The sequence below is a fragment of the Candoia aspera genome, chromosome 10, assembly GCF_035149785.1.
Source record: "Candoia aspera isolate rCanAsp1 chromosome 10, rCanAsp1.hap2, whole genome shotgun sequence".
Classification (NCBI taxonomy): domain Eukaryota; kingdom Metazoa; phylum Chordata; class Lepidosauria; order Squamata; family Boidae; genus Candoia; species Candoia aspera.
Genome location: NC_086162.1, coordinates 3833640 through 3848787, shown reverse-complemented (window position 1 = coordinate 3848787; position 15148 = coordinate 3833640). Strand labels below are relative to the sequence as shown.

Here is a 15148-nt window from a genome sequence, read left to right as displayed (position 1 = left end):
CTCACTGCTGCTCAACTTCAGATTATTGAGAAAACATGGATCACGAACAGCTCCATGGGAGACCACCCACTAGCATCCCTCTACCCCAATAAATGGGAAGTGCCCTTCCTCTTTTTTGGGCTTGGAGTAAATTCTGCAAATAAAACAAGAACAGGATTGGGCTTTCCCCCTTACATTTATTTTTATCTAAACTTTGGCCAAATTGAAGATTTCACAGACCGATGGAGCAAGTCTAGGGCTGTCTCTTCCTGCCATCTTACCAAAATTGCAGGATCTGAACTTGGGATTCATGAAAGCACAGGTTCTTCTATACCTGACAATACTTTAATCCAACGATCTCACAAGATATCTATGTCTCTGTCTGTCTATCCTGGAGTATGACCTGGTCTTTACTTAACATCCCCAATGTGGAACCCTCAATAATAATGCTGAATTCTGAAGCCAACGTAAATCATATACATGATGGAAATTGTATTTAAAAATTAGTAACCTGATTGTAACAATGACCTAGCTAACAAATTCATGCATACTTCTTTTCACGTTTGTAAAGGCAGAATTTATTATCCCCGTGTTTCACATTCATAAATACGGTGACCGGAGCTGTTCTGAGAGGTTGAAAGTGGCTGGGCTCCCCGCAGAGAACCAGCAGCTGCAGCCTGTCACCCTCGGCTTCAGTTTGAATCTTGCCCCAAGCATGCTCAGGAACAAGCGGGGCCTCAGCCCTGCCGGACTGCAAAGGCCAAAGGGGCTTCTGGGGGGCGAGGAAGCAGCCAGCTCAAGCTTCGAACTCAAATTCAAAGTACTGGGGGTCAAAGTAGTGGATGCGGACATAGCCATCCTCTCCGCCGCTGCTGTAACTGGAAGCAGAAGGAGAGGAGTGAAATTCCCGGGGCTCCTGGTCCCAGCCTTGGTGAAACCAAAGAGGCAGAAGAACCAAGACCCTTACCTCTTTCCATCCGGGTGGAAAGCAACACTGTTAATAGGCCCAAAATGGCCCTTGACTCTTCCAAACTCTTCCTCGACGCCCAGGTGGAAAAATCTAGAGCCGAAAGGAAGATGCAAAGAGGTGGCCGTGGTTAGAAAAGGATGCCGGGCAACAAGGGCAGCTCTTTGGCGTAACTCGCTCACGTGGCGATGGCCTTACTCCTTTTGAAAGCAGAGCCGGGGTTCATGGGAGCTCAGCAGAGGAAGCTGAGTCAGCGCCATAGCCCTCGAAACCAGGGGACGAAACAGGCTTACCTGGCCTCAAACTTTCCAATCCTGGTGGAGGTGGTCGTCACATCCATGGCTTCCTGACCACCGCCCAACACCACCTGCCAGAAGAAAAATAAGGGGACAAGACCCAGTTGGACATTCCTTTGGTTAGGAGAGGATGTGTCAACAGATCAGTTTATTGCCATGGCCCAAGATCTGATTTCCTGACTTGGTTACTCATAAGAAAACTGACCATGTCTTGATACTCCATGCCAACCTTAGGAAAGGAATAAACATTCTAAATTCTAGACCGTTTGGGTGAATCCAAATCGCATGGACACAGGACGTCTCCCATTCACCGAGCGCAGAGCTCTGTCCCTTGATCTCTCAGGGCTCTCCCACTTCCAGCCCAACAATCAAGCAGAGCCCAGAAGGGCCGCCAAGGAGGAGCAAAGCATCCAGAAGCTAACACGCAAACGGACACTTCCATCTCACAAACTCTCTCCGTAAAGAACCTGCACAAATCACACAACAGCAACACAATTCTCACCATAAGGGGACGCCACAAAAGGGAACCCAAGGGAAACTCCCCCAACACCTTGCCCACCAACATACGTGATCAAAGATGGGGGAAAGCGCTGCGGAGTTCACCGGCCGCTCTGTTCGGAAAGTCTTTAGGTGGTCAAGATTTGTGGAATCGAAGAGCTGCAAGAGAAAGAGAGCTGTAGGGGCTCTTCCTGGGCACTGTGAGACAGGCCTCTGATGAACTTCCCCTGTGCCATCTGGAAATGCTGATTACAGCAACAATCCCAGGCAGCGCAGCGCAGCCACTTCCAGGATGTGCCCAGTCCTGCTGTCCCAGCAAAATTGTGCTCGGAAGCTGAGCAGGGCAACTAGGATCAGCCTGGGAAACTAGAAGCAGAAACAAAACCAAACTCTTCCTGAGTTCCAGTGGGAGTTGGAAAAACTCCCTGTTGCTGCTAATCGGTGCGTCGATGCTTAATTTAGGACTGGCAGGACGGATACCAAAGAACGAGGACAGCGAGGGGGATGCCAGGATGGCAACAAGCCTTTTAGAGGAAGTTTATTAAGAAACCGTCCCTGGCCAAGGGGCCTGTCCTCAATCTGTCAGCTGAACCCAAGCGGCTCCTCTGGAATTTGATTCACAAAGGGGTTGCTTTCGTTGGGTGAGTTTCATAGTCCTGCATCCTCTCTTTCCCCCTCCGCCCCCCGAATTGCTCAGATTGGGCATCAGCCAAGGAAGGTCAGAGATTAATGAGGACGAAGTGTCTAGCAGGCCCTGGGCCCCCGCTAGGACAAAAGAGGGAAATAATGATCTGATTGGGGCTAAAGCTGGAAGTTTGTAATCTCTTTGCATTCGCAAGAGACTCAGAGGAGCTGGCTTGCCTGAGCAGCCTCTCTTCCAGGGGCTGGCTGAAAAATGCAGGTCGGTCACAGGACACCCCCCTTTGCCAGCAAGCAGTGGCGGGAGGAGAGACGCACCTTGGCGGTGTTATCCTTGGAGGCAGTGACGAACATTGTCATGTCTCTGGAAGTCTGGATGTCGTTGATCTGCTTTGTGTGCTCTTTGATATTCACGAGGACCTCCCCTGACTGGGAGAGAGGGAGAAAGTGAGCGCGGAAGGGAAGGAAGCGCACTGCCACATTACTCCAAGCACGGTAAGGATCACGACGTGACAAACTACAGAATACCCTGAAGGGTCAATGCAGTTCGTTGTATTATTTCAGTCCGGTCAGGAAGGACCACCACAGGGGCATGGTCTGAGGTCACATGAAGTCACCACCTGGATGCTAAACTGAGCAGCAACATGAGCCAACAAGAGGCCCCCTGAGAATTCTAGGTTCAGCACCCTGAATCCCACAATGGACAAATATCCTCTAAGATATCCAGACTAAAATAAATACTGACAGGATTACCATCCTCTTTTTGAAGAACAGAGCTGTGAGAACGCTATCTTGCTTAAGGCAATAAAATGCAAATCAAGTCACACTTTTAGTTACTATTCTCCAGCAGCCATTTTGAGTGTTCCCAAGACAACAACTGCAGAGAAAAGAAAGGAAAAAAACCACCAGCTGCAAATGGGGGGGAGGGGAGAGAGAGAGAAATAATTCAGCGACACCCGACTTCTTCACAGGGCATTCTTTCAAAGGAATATCAAAGTCCTGTTTGAACCTGAAAATGCCCTTCGTCCATGAAGCATGCATAACCAGGACCTGGATGACCCAGAGGGGGCCATTCTCCCCTCAGAATTATGTCCACCTTGGTTTTGAGCTGGCTGGACTCATCTGCCAAGAATCTGGGGGTGGGGGATGAGATGGCTGTTGCGCCCACGAGTCACTCAGGGCTCTGAGGCTCTGCTCTGCAGATAAACAGATCCTCTGGTTAAAGTTGGGCTTTAGGGAATGGTTGGTTTTCTTGCTGATGTGCCGCCCTGCCTGCTGCTCAGCACCATCCCTGCCTGATCTGCCGGACTCCACAACCAGAGGCCCCAAGACCTTTACTTCTTGGGGATTTCAATTTGCTGCCTGGGGATGTCGAGTCCGGGGCAGCTCAGGTTGCCCTCCAAGGCAATCACTGATGGCCTGATGGTCAGGGATGGCCTGATGTGTTCTGGTGGTCGCGCTCTAGGTCTGTCTTTTCTCTGTGGACAGTTGCAGCGTGATTTGGCAGGGGCTGGCACTGTCTTCAGTCCACTGCCACAGACAGATCTCTCCCTGATCACTTCCCAGCTCTCTGTGTCAGCCTACCCCACCCCAGGCAATTTGTGGATGGAACTTGGGGTGCTTGCTGAAGATCTGGTGGACAGCTCAGCTGAGGGGGTCTTCCTGAGCTCAAAGCTGCTGCTCAAAGAGCAGGTGACAACTGTGGCCAAGAGGCGCTTTGTCCAGCTCCATCCAGTGTACCAGTTGCACCCCTTCCTGGAGTGGGAGGCCCTCCAGTCACCCATGCCCTACTCACCTCACAACTGGGCTATGCAATGTGCACTACTTAAAACTACCAGAAGGTACAGCTGGTCCAGAATGCTGTGGCATAGGCAGTAATGGGCACGCCTTGGCATGCCCACGTGACACTGCTGCTTCACAAGTTGCACTGGTTGCCAGTAAGCTTCCAGGTCGTCACCAGGTTCAAGGGGTCATCACCTATAGCGCCCTTCATGGCGAGCAGCAAGAGACCACCTATCTCCTATGGTTTCTGCCTCTGTTAAGAGTTGGTGAACTTTGGGTCCCCTCAATTAAACAATGCCATCTGTTGGGACCCAGAAAGCAGGCTCTCTCTGTCGTGTTGGCTGCCCTCTGGAACGGTATCCCCACAAAGAGACATTTGGCTTTCATCCCGATGATGTTCCAGAAGTCTTTAAAAATGTGTCTGCCCTCCCAGGCCTTGGAGTAGGGTGGCTGTGGTGCCCCATCTTTTTGTGTTTGATGTTACAGGGAGAGCTTTTGGACACGTAAGATTTTCTTTTTATTGTTTTTTATTGCTTAGTATAAACTGCCCAGAATCATTCTGGAGTTGGGCAGCCTCTAATCTCATCAACCAACCACCAGGTGAGTCTGGCCAGAGGAGCAAATAAATTGGAAGCTTCTAAGCACGCTGACAAAAGATAGGATAGTGGAGACAAACCCTGATCTGGCCAGCTGAGGCTGGTTCCCTTCCTGCTGTGACACAAGTGCCCCTTATCAATCCATACCAACCTTTGCACTGAACTGGTTCAACTCCCCATTCTCATGCCCGACAATGATGAACTCCCCAAGGGGACCCCAAACCGCACTGGTAATCTTGGACTCACTGCAGGGGATCTTCATGTAAGGTTCGTTGTCCTCTGAAGATAAAAGGAAACAAGGCAGATTTGGGAGCACCGACCTCAAGGAAGGGCAAACGCCCACCCGAGCCTCGATTCTAACCTACACCTGAAGGTCTCACCAAGCTGGCTGGAGTCTCGAAGGTCAAAGAAGCTCACAAAACACTGGTAGCCCATCTGCTTATCTGTGGAGAACATGATGATGTTCCCTCCGAAGTCAAAGCCACACGTTCTCACAGCTGAGTTGGTCTTGACTAAGGCAAGTTGCTTTCCTAAGCAGGGGACAGACACAAGCCGTAAGCGCATCCCGAGACACCCGCTGCTCCCTCAGACTCAGCAGTATCTCCTCCAAAGGTCTCTAAAGCCTCAAGTGCGCAGGAAGCACCTCCACGCAACATACATATCCTAGTCAGCTACAGACATAATAGATACATGTGCACAACTTCCAAAATATTAACTTAGGGTGGCTCTTTAGTGGCTTAGCATGATGTGCAAGCCCAGCTTGTTTAGGTTAGATCATGATTCATCATTATGTGAATCCTGAAAATAAGTTTTAATTCCATAGTCAGATTAAAATGTGTTGTGTGTATCCAACCAGAAGGAGATTGCCCACCCCTGCTACTGGAGTCTCTTGGAATAAGAAAAGGTGGAGCCTAAACACGGAGACCACGTGCCTTTAAAGATGCTTTGCTGTCCTCATCGCCAGGCGGTTCTTCACAGGGACATTTACATCCATCAACTGACTGCACATAAGGGTGCCTTCAAATACACCTCACATTCTTAGGTTTAATCCTGCTCCTGAGTGGATTTAGACAGAACTCTAAAACCTGAGGGTTTGGCACTCCATAGCTCATTATCCCCTTTCACTGGAAGAGGAGACAAATGTCCCCAATACTTTCATGATGGGGGAAAACAGCACTAAAGTGGTTAAGTCTCTTCTTAGCTGACACCTGGAAAAACCACCAGCAGCAGATGAGAAGAGCAAGCACAACAACAATATTGTGAAAGGCAAGTACGCCAATAATTTATTTTAGTTTTGTTTATCAAATTTATATGGCTGCTCATCTCACAAAAGTGAGTCGGGGCAGCGTACAACTATGAAGAAAAACAATAAATATATAAAAACATTATTTAAAAATTTAAAAACAATCATTATTAAAATATTAAAAAATAAAGGCACAGGAGAGGGTGAATATATAACCAAGAGTTGCAATCATTATATGAGCACAAAAGCATAGAGGGCTGTCTTCCTCCCAGTGAGACCAGCATGCCCTCTTCCCCCCCTCCTGCCCCCGGATGCTCAAAAGATGCTGATTCAGGTAAGTCAACCATCCCACCCTTTAACATGTAAAAACAATATTCACACATGACCCTAATGTTGACGTGAGTTTCCAGTTGCAAATTCTGTATTAGCACACGAGGGGAAAGCAGTCAAACTTCATTCCCCTCCATCCTAACATGACGTTTTCCATCCTGCATACACAGAGCATTCTTACTACTCTTCACACTGAAGTTTACCTGTTTCACAGTCCCAGAGCCGACAAGTGTTGTCTGCTGAGCCAGTCAACACATGCCTTGTGTCCCCTGGAAGAGCAGTCAAGGAGCAACACAATATACATAAGCCTACATTGCAGCAGGAGACAGAAATGAGCTACTGCATGGCTTCAAAATATAAACCATGTGAGAATATACATACATACATACAGTATATATTCCATTCAACTGTCTCTGATTCTCAGCGACAACCTGGACAAGTCCCTGCAGTTTTCCTGGCAAGGTTTTTCAGAAGTGGTTTGCCACTGCCTCCTTCCTAGGGCTGAGAGAGAGGGACTGGCCCAAGTTCACCCAGCTGGCTTCATGCCTAAGGCGGGACTGGAACTCACAGCCTCCTGGTTTCTAGCCTGATGCCTTAACCACTATAACAAACTGGCGTGCATGTGTGCGTGTATGTGTGTCTGGCATAGACAGACCAACCCTTCTGCTGTTGCTTACTCAAGACAGGAGGAGTATCTCCCGTGTAAATATGAGCTATGCTGGGGCAAGCTTGAAAAAATGTGACTTTGTACACCAAAGCTAAAGGATACAGTCAGCGTCCACACACCAGACTGCACCAGTGTGACCGCTGTACGTGCCAAGTCTCTCACCATTGACAGAATACCAAACATTAACAATCTGATAAAAGAAAAATAAGGCAAAGTTATTAAAATACAACCAGCATGTTAAAACTAGTACATAACTGCAATCCTCTTACTAAGTTGGCCCAATTTATTGATTACCCAATGGCTTATGGACAAGATAAATTGACTTGAATTTGATTACATAATACACCGAGTAAAATTAGAAAATAGTAAGATACAAATGATGAGTGAAGGAGAATCATTAATTCAACTAAATTCCATTAACAAACTAGTTTAACAAACTCTTGCTTATTGCAACAGTTCCTGTGAAGATCATTGTGAACAAGCTACTCTAACTAGATTTAAATAGGCTAAGACCAATATTCATTGAAATATATAGATTTTAAGTGCTGAGAAACTTCATTGGTTATCAAGAAAATCTTTAACTGTGGCTGACAGTCAGTCAGCCTACAACCAGTTACATTCTTCAGCCACAGAAATTTTTGAATTTCTTTCAAAGACACTCATACGGACCATGCATCATGTGCACCTTTCTTTAGGGTTGAAAAGATTTAAAAATTAGGGTGCCCAGGTTTCCTTAAAGACAAAAGATGCAGATCCCTTGTTGGTATAAAGGATGCAACTGATTTTGAAGTATAACTTGCCCATTTTTCTTCCCTTCCACTTCTCATTCTCATCTATTTGAATTGCAGGCAGAGATACTCCATTAGGCTAAATGGAAAAACAGGTACAATAGGGTAACCGACCAGGGATAACATACCGGATCTTTTGCTACTGTAAATAGCAAATCACCTTCCCGGTTATATTTGATCTGAGTAATTGATCTCTCATGGCCTTGCAACAGAATAGGTTTCTGTAAAGAAAGATTTTTAAAGACAATCTTAACATTGCTTACTTGCCAGAGACAACGTTACAAAATATCCCTGTCATTCATAATGCTGTGGCTGCTATTCCGCTGTGGAAACTCTGGAAACAACTATCTCTATTGGACAAAAGATGGATAAAATAATAGCATGGTGGGGAACATAAAGTAAGGATTGTAATTCTTGGTGTTGATTTTAAGGGGTGAGATAGGCCACAATTCCATTTCTCCTATAACAGAGTAACAAAGCAATAAAATGGAAAGAAGGCCAAATTTAAAGATGTACTGTAAATCTCTTGAAAAGAATTATTTCAAGCATGAAAATGTGTAAATAGATGCTGTATTAAAGCTTGGGGCAGTTGGGAAAAGAAGAGATTGTCCAAGTTTAAAGGAAAAGCTAAGTATCCCTTAAAAGCTTTTAACAACTGAGAAATCAAATTGAACATTCATTTACTCTGAACTTAGCAGGATGTACTTCCAGTAAATATGCCCAGAACGGAAGCTTGAGCATAATGAACATCTATTTTCATGCGCATCTTTCCCAATTAACAGGAATAAGATGCCCAAAGAGATGTGCAGGACACGTCTAGCATACAGATGTATATATCACACACAACAGTTTATGACACTTGGCTTGATCCTAATCAAGGAATAATCCTAATGTTGCAAAAAGTCACATGTATATACACATACATACATATATATAATTTTAATACATATCTTCGTATTTGTATACCATCCAAATAATTACAAACATTAATTTTGTTCGCTGCTTCTGGGGGGCTTTTTCCATCCTGATTTTGTCCACTTCACTTTTCAAACTGTTCTTAGTAGATTTTCTTTATTTCTCTAAACTTTTATTTCATTATTTCTTTAAACTGTTCTTAGCATAACAACAAATCCAGGAACAGACTATCTTTTAAACTACCAATATATTGCTTTCCTAAGTAATGAATCTTGTTTAATTATTTTATTTACTCATTCTATGCATTGCTGGTTTTACTTGAGGCAGCTTTGTTTAATATTTTTATTTTATCTCTGACTCGAAGAGTAGCACAGGAACAATACTTATAACAAAGTCGATTGAGCCCTAAACTTTTAAGGAACCTTTTCTCTTACTGAGGGCCCTGATCCGGCGCACGTTTCCTCAGGAGGAGGCTCGGCTGAGTTCAACGGGACTGACTTCCGCGTAGACCCATGAGATCTTTTTCTACTCCGTTTTATTGTTCGTTATTTTTAAGAATTTTTCAGCCCAGAAAAAGCTGCGGGTCCACCTTCCATCCCAGTGGGATCCTGCCTATATCTGAACTAGTTAACTGACTATTTAACCTAGTTAATTAGTTACTTAACCGCGTTAAGGACTCGAAGAGACGCAGAGACTCACCATGGCTGCGGGAACAAGCGCCTGCAGCACGAGCGGAAGGGACAAAGAACTACTTCCGGGTTGAGGCCGAAGGCATCACTTCCGAGTCAGGCAGAAAGGAAAAGGCTCTGCAGGGCCTAGAGAAAGGGAAAGGAAAGCATGTTGGTTAGAGAATCACTTCCGGTACCGTTCAGAGGGCCTCCATAGGCGGGGTAAGAGGAGCTTCTTATCAATAGCATAACGTTTTTAAAAAGAATCATAATTCTGGTCTGTCCCAGGAAAGCTGGTCCTCGCGTAGCGCTTCGATCCGAGGATCATTCTCTCTATGATTCAACCCCTTTTTATTTTGACAAAGCAGGACCGACGTGCATTGGGATGCTTCACCTTCTCTCTCCGTGAAGAGACCGAAGGACCCGCCTAATCTGCCCCGTGGTTTGCCAGCTGTGACCCCACCCTGGGCCTCCGACGGAAGACCGGAAGTTGTGCAATACATGAGTGGCTGACTCTCTTGGGGCGCGAAGGCGCGACGCCCCTCCTGGGCGGGGCTTGAATCTTAGAGATCGGAACGGAGGCGCGAACCATGGAGAGATATGCCTAGAGCAACACCCTCCCAGCGGCTGATGGCTTTTTTCCGCTAAGGAGCGGAAATTCCGGTTGCTTTGCGGGACTCTTTGGTGTCCCGGTCGCCATGGCGTCGCTGGGTGAGGGAGCCGCTTCCGGTGCCCCCGAAATAAGGGAGGGGCAGAGTCGAAAAGTCCTTTAAGTGGGGTGGGGAGGATATTGATACTATGATTGTCTGATACTTTATGCTCATACGATAATCCCCCAGAGGCATTAGGGATTCTAGTGCTAAATGCCTTCCTGGCTGGGGCTGATGAGAGCTGTAATTCCAGCGCCTGCGGAGGCCTCCGGGCTGCGGCGAGTCTGCTTTGTGCCACGTCGCCCCCCCGGAGGGATTATTATGACTGCATATATTGTCGTCCTCCCCCCAGAGGGAGGCCAGAATTGCTTCGGAGTATTGGGGGGAGCGAGGGGGCTTCTAGAGATGGGGGAGGGGTAGCGAGCGCCCTCCCTCCGGGTCGGCAAAGAGGTCTTGGATTGGGGTGAAGCAGGAGGCGCGGAGAGGGAGGGAAGGGGCCTCAGAGGCCATCTAGCCCACCCCCGGCTCAGCACAGGATCCGCTCCAGCAGTCTGGGCCTTTTCCAGCAAGGCCAGAGGTTCAGCTTGAGGCCTTGTGCATGCAAACAAGTGTTTTGCTCCAGAGCTTCAATTCAGGGGTTTCTTGAGGTTGGGGGTCACATCTACATTGGCTGTTTGATCTCTGGCCTGTGTGAACGGCTGGCGGAGCTGCTGATAGGCTCAGCTGGCAATTGCAGAGGATTTATTAAGCGCCACAACTCGTTTTTCATTGATCTTTGCAGCAAACTGTGCCAGTGCACAAAATTTAACGATAGAGCCCTGGATTCCTTGTTCAATAATGTCTGCCCCTTCCTGTTTTGGTACCACTTGCTGCTTGATTTTAGGAATAAGTAAAACTAATGTAATAGGACAATGCTAAGCAAGGTGCAATTTACTTAATGCGGCTTAAAAATCTGTAAAACATCAATAAATATGTATTGAAAAGGAAGGGAAAGATTGATTTTGTTATTCATTGATTAGCCACCGGCTTTCTCAAATCCCGCAGGAATACAGTTGTAATGACTAAATAACTCCTGCTTTGAGCACTTCATTAAAACAGTTTGTAGATAGGGTGTCATCTTCTTGCAGGTGAGGTTGCCGCTTTGATTTTGGTAGCAATTCTTTGGGGAGCCACCAATCCATATTTGAAAAGAGGAACTGAGGGTCTGGAGCAGGTAAAGAGAGAAAGCAAACCTCAGCAGATGTTGGCAGAAATAAAGTTCCTTTGTCTGAATTACAAGGTATTTGCCATTTTACAAAGCCCTCTTAACACTGCTTTTTCTAGAGAGTGCAAAACATCCCATCATGGAGTATTCCAACCCTGGTCCAACTCACAACAGGCCTCTGCGGAGTGTTCCGGTGTTTTGAAATCAGACCACTCCCGGAGCCCAGTCCTTGTTGGGTTGCCCACCCCACCATTACCTGAAGCTCCTCTTGCACAGGAGCCTGAAATTTCCTGTCCCTAAAGCCCTCAACATGGCACCTTTGCACCTGTAGACATTCATGCTCACCAGGCCATCCTTCCTGCTGTTATTTTTTTTAACGGTCTTTTAGTTAAAATATGGGATTGGAAGGTGACATGCCCCCCACCTCTAAAAACAAGGGAAGGTAAACTAGAAGCAGGAGCTAACTTTGTGGGGGACTGGCAGTGAGTAAAGGGAGTTTTATGAATGGCTGTGCCCTTTATGGTAGCCATTTTCTCTTCTTGCCCATGAAATAGATTCAAAATGTTCTCACTGACTCAAAAAGCGATCTCTGGCAAGGTTTGGGGGAAGGAAATACTATGGAAGGTAGCTGGGCTGCAGCAGCTCATTCACATGTGCAAGGGAAATTAGTCTAAAATTGAGTTGATGTTTTATAAATCTTATACTGGATTGAAGTATTACTATCAGATTTGATTCTATTTTTTACTTGATACGATTCATCTAATAATAATCATAGTTTGATTAACTTACGCTAAATGCCAGAGAAGGCTTAGCATTTTTTATTACAGTATTTAGTAATTTTCCCAATAGAGAGGTCATTCCATTTTCTCTTCTTTATACTTTAGAATATTTGAGAGAAGTAGTGTCCATTTTCTTCTCAGACAGAAGGCTGATTGGAAAGCCACTAGTCAGCAGTGATCTTTTAAAACTGATTATATTCCACATCCAAGTTCTTGAAACAATGTTTCGAACAAGGAGCATGTTTCAAAGAGGGGGATAATAATACACCATGGGTTACAACAATTGGACGACCAGTAATTGACCAGGCATTGCATTGCCCTCTGTGATCAGAAATTTGTTTAAATCAAGTAACCCCTAAGTTCCCACCATCCAACTAAGTTCTTTTTTCTTGCAGTACATGGTGCCATTTGTACTAAACCAGTGTGGTTCATTCATCTACTATCTCACATTAGCATCCACAGGTTAGTCCTTAATTAATTTCTGAAAGTATGAGTAAGATTTGGGGAGTTGATTTAGAGTGGAAACCCTAATCATTACGGGGGCTGACTCAGATATCTATTGGAGAAAGACATAATTTTAAAGATCTAAGTTCTGTGACTGTATGGCCAAAATGGGAATACTCAGCTCTTAATAGGTTTCAAAGTAAGATTATGTTCATTTAAAAAAAGTACACTGAGAATTGTGATGGACATTCAAAAGGAGCAGGGCTATAATCACACCGCCACAGACACCATCTTGACCTCTTTGATACCCACTGTGGACACTCCTGGTGCCCTCCTGTTGATCGCAGCTCCTGAATTCCCACCCAGCATGGCTGGAACACGTGTCCATATGAGCAAGGCCTACTGGACAGTTGCTGCAGAATCAGGTGGTGGAAGTAACTGCCAGTGGAGAACGTCATCTTTTCAATACTGTCCTATGTGAAAGGTCCCTGCATGTGGAGAACTAGCTAATGTGCTTCTGGGGAGCAGAATTTGCTAGCAGAATTACTCCCCAGCTATGTACCAGCCAGAAATAACCTCCAGATGGATGTGTACTCTAGGGGGTTCTCTAGTTGAGCAGAGTTGTCTCCTTGATCGTTTTTGCTTGTTTTGATCAGGTGATTCTACATTAAATGTTCCACTTTCCATTTCAGACCTGACCTTGGCTGTGCCTCTTTGCAATTCCCTGGCCCTGGTCTTCACAATGGCAACAGGGAAAGTTCTCGGAGAAAACGTGGGTGGCACAAGTAGGTCTCCTGTTGCTTGATCGGATGCAAATTCTGTCCTCCTCCCTGTTGCTTTTGGTGTGTACCAAAAGAGAACAAGAGGCTTTAACTGAACATCCCGTGTTCCCCTCTCCCATGAGCAAAGACTGTGGCATAATCTGGCTTTAGTTGATTCCTGCTTTTTCTCTTCTGCAGGGGCTGCCCTGGGAGTGCTGCTGACCGTCTTGGGCATTGCTGTCTGCATAGCTGCGTCTGGGCCCAAGAATCCGTGAGATGTCTCAGGAGAAGAGGGGAAGGACCATTCTTGTCTGTGCAATTGTCAACTCCATTCTCAAGAGTTGCAGCCAAGGGCAAAAAACCCACGACTCCATGTTGGAGAGAGTGTGGTTCTTCCTATCCCAGCTAGCCCTCTTCCATGTACTTGGGTTCCAGAGGGCCCTGGGTCCCCAGACCTTGTCTTGATGTTCCTGTTAGCCAATCAGCAGCAGAAACCTTGGGGGCCCTGAGGTCGCTTTAACGGAAGCAGGGAGCTCAGAAGCCTTTAAGCTAGTGCAGGAATATCAGAAACAGCGACAGGAGATGCCCAGACCAAGCTGATGGGAGAGCAGGAGCAATCGCTACCATCAAAACAGGGCCTGAATAGGAGCTGTGCAGTGTGAAGGATGGAGGAGCGCTTTCCGGCAGGGAAAAGGTTTGCCAGTTCCACCCTTCAGAAGTTTGAATCGCCTGCAACTGGCGTGAGGTGCTGCTCACACCAGAGCAGTACCTGGAGATGCAGCATCAGAGGTCTAGGTTAGGCTTCAAAAGCCCTTGCGATTCTGGCAGTACAGAGTGACTCCCAAGTCCCCTAGCCCTGGTCCTCTAGCCTGGCTGGGGGGATTCTGGGAGTTGAAGTCCACACCTCTGAAAGTTGCCAAGGTTGAAAAACCCTGCTCTAGCCATATGAGAGATCCATGTGCCATATGCCTTTTCAGTGAATAGATCTGATTCCATGATTATTTCAATGTATTATTGTTAAACAGTCTTTAAAAATATTTATTACTGTGCAGATTGTTCCGTTTATTCATCCTGAAGTCAGAGAATGTGAAACTCTTAACAGCTTCCAGCATCTCTTCTCACTGATCATCAACATAACATCCTCCCCAGATGCTTATTCCGAAGAGGGATAAATGGGACTTCAGAGATGCATCCGAGGTACATCTGAGGCCCTTCTTCCCTCACTTGTCTGTGCCTAATCCTTCTGTTGCATGGAATGAGGGATGCGATTCACAGGCACTTTTGCACTCTAGCACTGAAACTGAACCAGGAGAGGAGGCAAGTAACAATGGAGAAAATTGATTTTCCATTCCGGCCTTCCACTTAACTCACTTTCCGTGGCCAGTGAACCTAGTTATTCTTCACTGGCTGGTCTTTTTCCCTTTAAAGATCTTTCGTACCTCTTTACACTACATCTTTGCTCCCTGTTGCTCCCTCCCTTTTATATATGAATAATGTCAGTTTGCGTGTATCACAAGCCCTTTACCACTCTTAAGATCTAAAATCTCAGCTAACATCTTGCTTACCTGGCGCCGTATTGGTGGCCGTGAGTTTGCCTCTGGGTTGAACTCATAACAGCTGCCAGCCCTTGGTCGCCATGCCTGATTTCTCCCCTCCCCACTGTCCCCTCCCCATAATCTTGTCTCAGATAAGTGTTTCAAATCAGAGCTGGAGTTTCCACATTTATTGTAAGGACAAATATTGCAAAAAACTACCACACATTTGGTTCAAGACGCTCCCTCTGGCAGGAGAAACCTTGCTGGGTCCGTTTCATTACAGTCATTTCTCAGATCCAGGAGAGCTTCTCCTAGGTGGTTTCAAATGCAGCTTCTGTTTCACTTCCTCCTCTCTGTAGCTCTTATCAACATGCTTAGCCTTTTCATTGTACAAGGAATGAAAAAGA

General features: G+C 46.2%; 2 protein-coding genes across 2 annotated transcripts; one reads left to right on the top strand and one right to left on the bottom strand.

The window, feature by feature from the left end:
* Positions 1-530: 530 nt before the first annotated feature.
* EIF3I (eukaryotic translation initiation factor 3 subunit I) lies at positions 531-9521 on the bottom strand. Its single transcript, XM_063312194.1, has 11 exons — positions 9400-9521; positions 7914-8006; positions 7100-7187; positions 6534-6599; positions 5138-5287; positions 4909-5036; positions 2698-2808; positions 1810-1899; positions 1240-1313; positions 947-1039; positions 531-857 (listed from the first exon to the last, which is right to left on the bottom strand). Exons 1-11 carry the CDS (start codon positions 9400-9402, stop codon positions 776-778), a joined length of 978 nt encoding a protein of 325 aa, XP_063168264.1. The 5' UTR covers positions 9403-9521; the 3' UTR covers positions 531-775.
* A 219-nt stretch (positions 9522-9740) lies between these two features.
* On the top strand, positions 9741-14255 carry TMEM234 (transmembrane protein 234). Its single transcript, XM_063312195.1, has 5 exons — positions 9741-10079; positions 11146-11297; positions 12397-12463; positions 13138-13230; positions 13405-14255. Exons 1-5 carry the CDS (start codon positions 10067-10069, stop codon positions 13479-13481), a joined length of 402 nt encoding a protein of 133 aa, XP_063168265.1. The 5' UTR covers positions 9741-10066; the 3' UTR covers positions 13482-14255.
* The last annotated feature ends 893 nt before the right edge of the window (positions 14256-15148 follow it).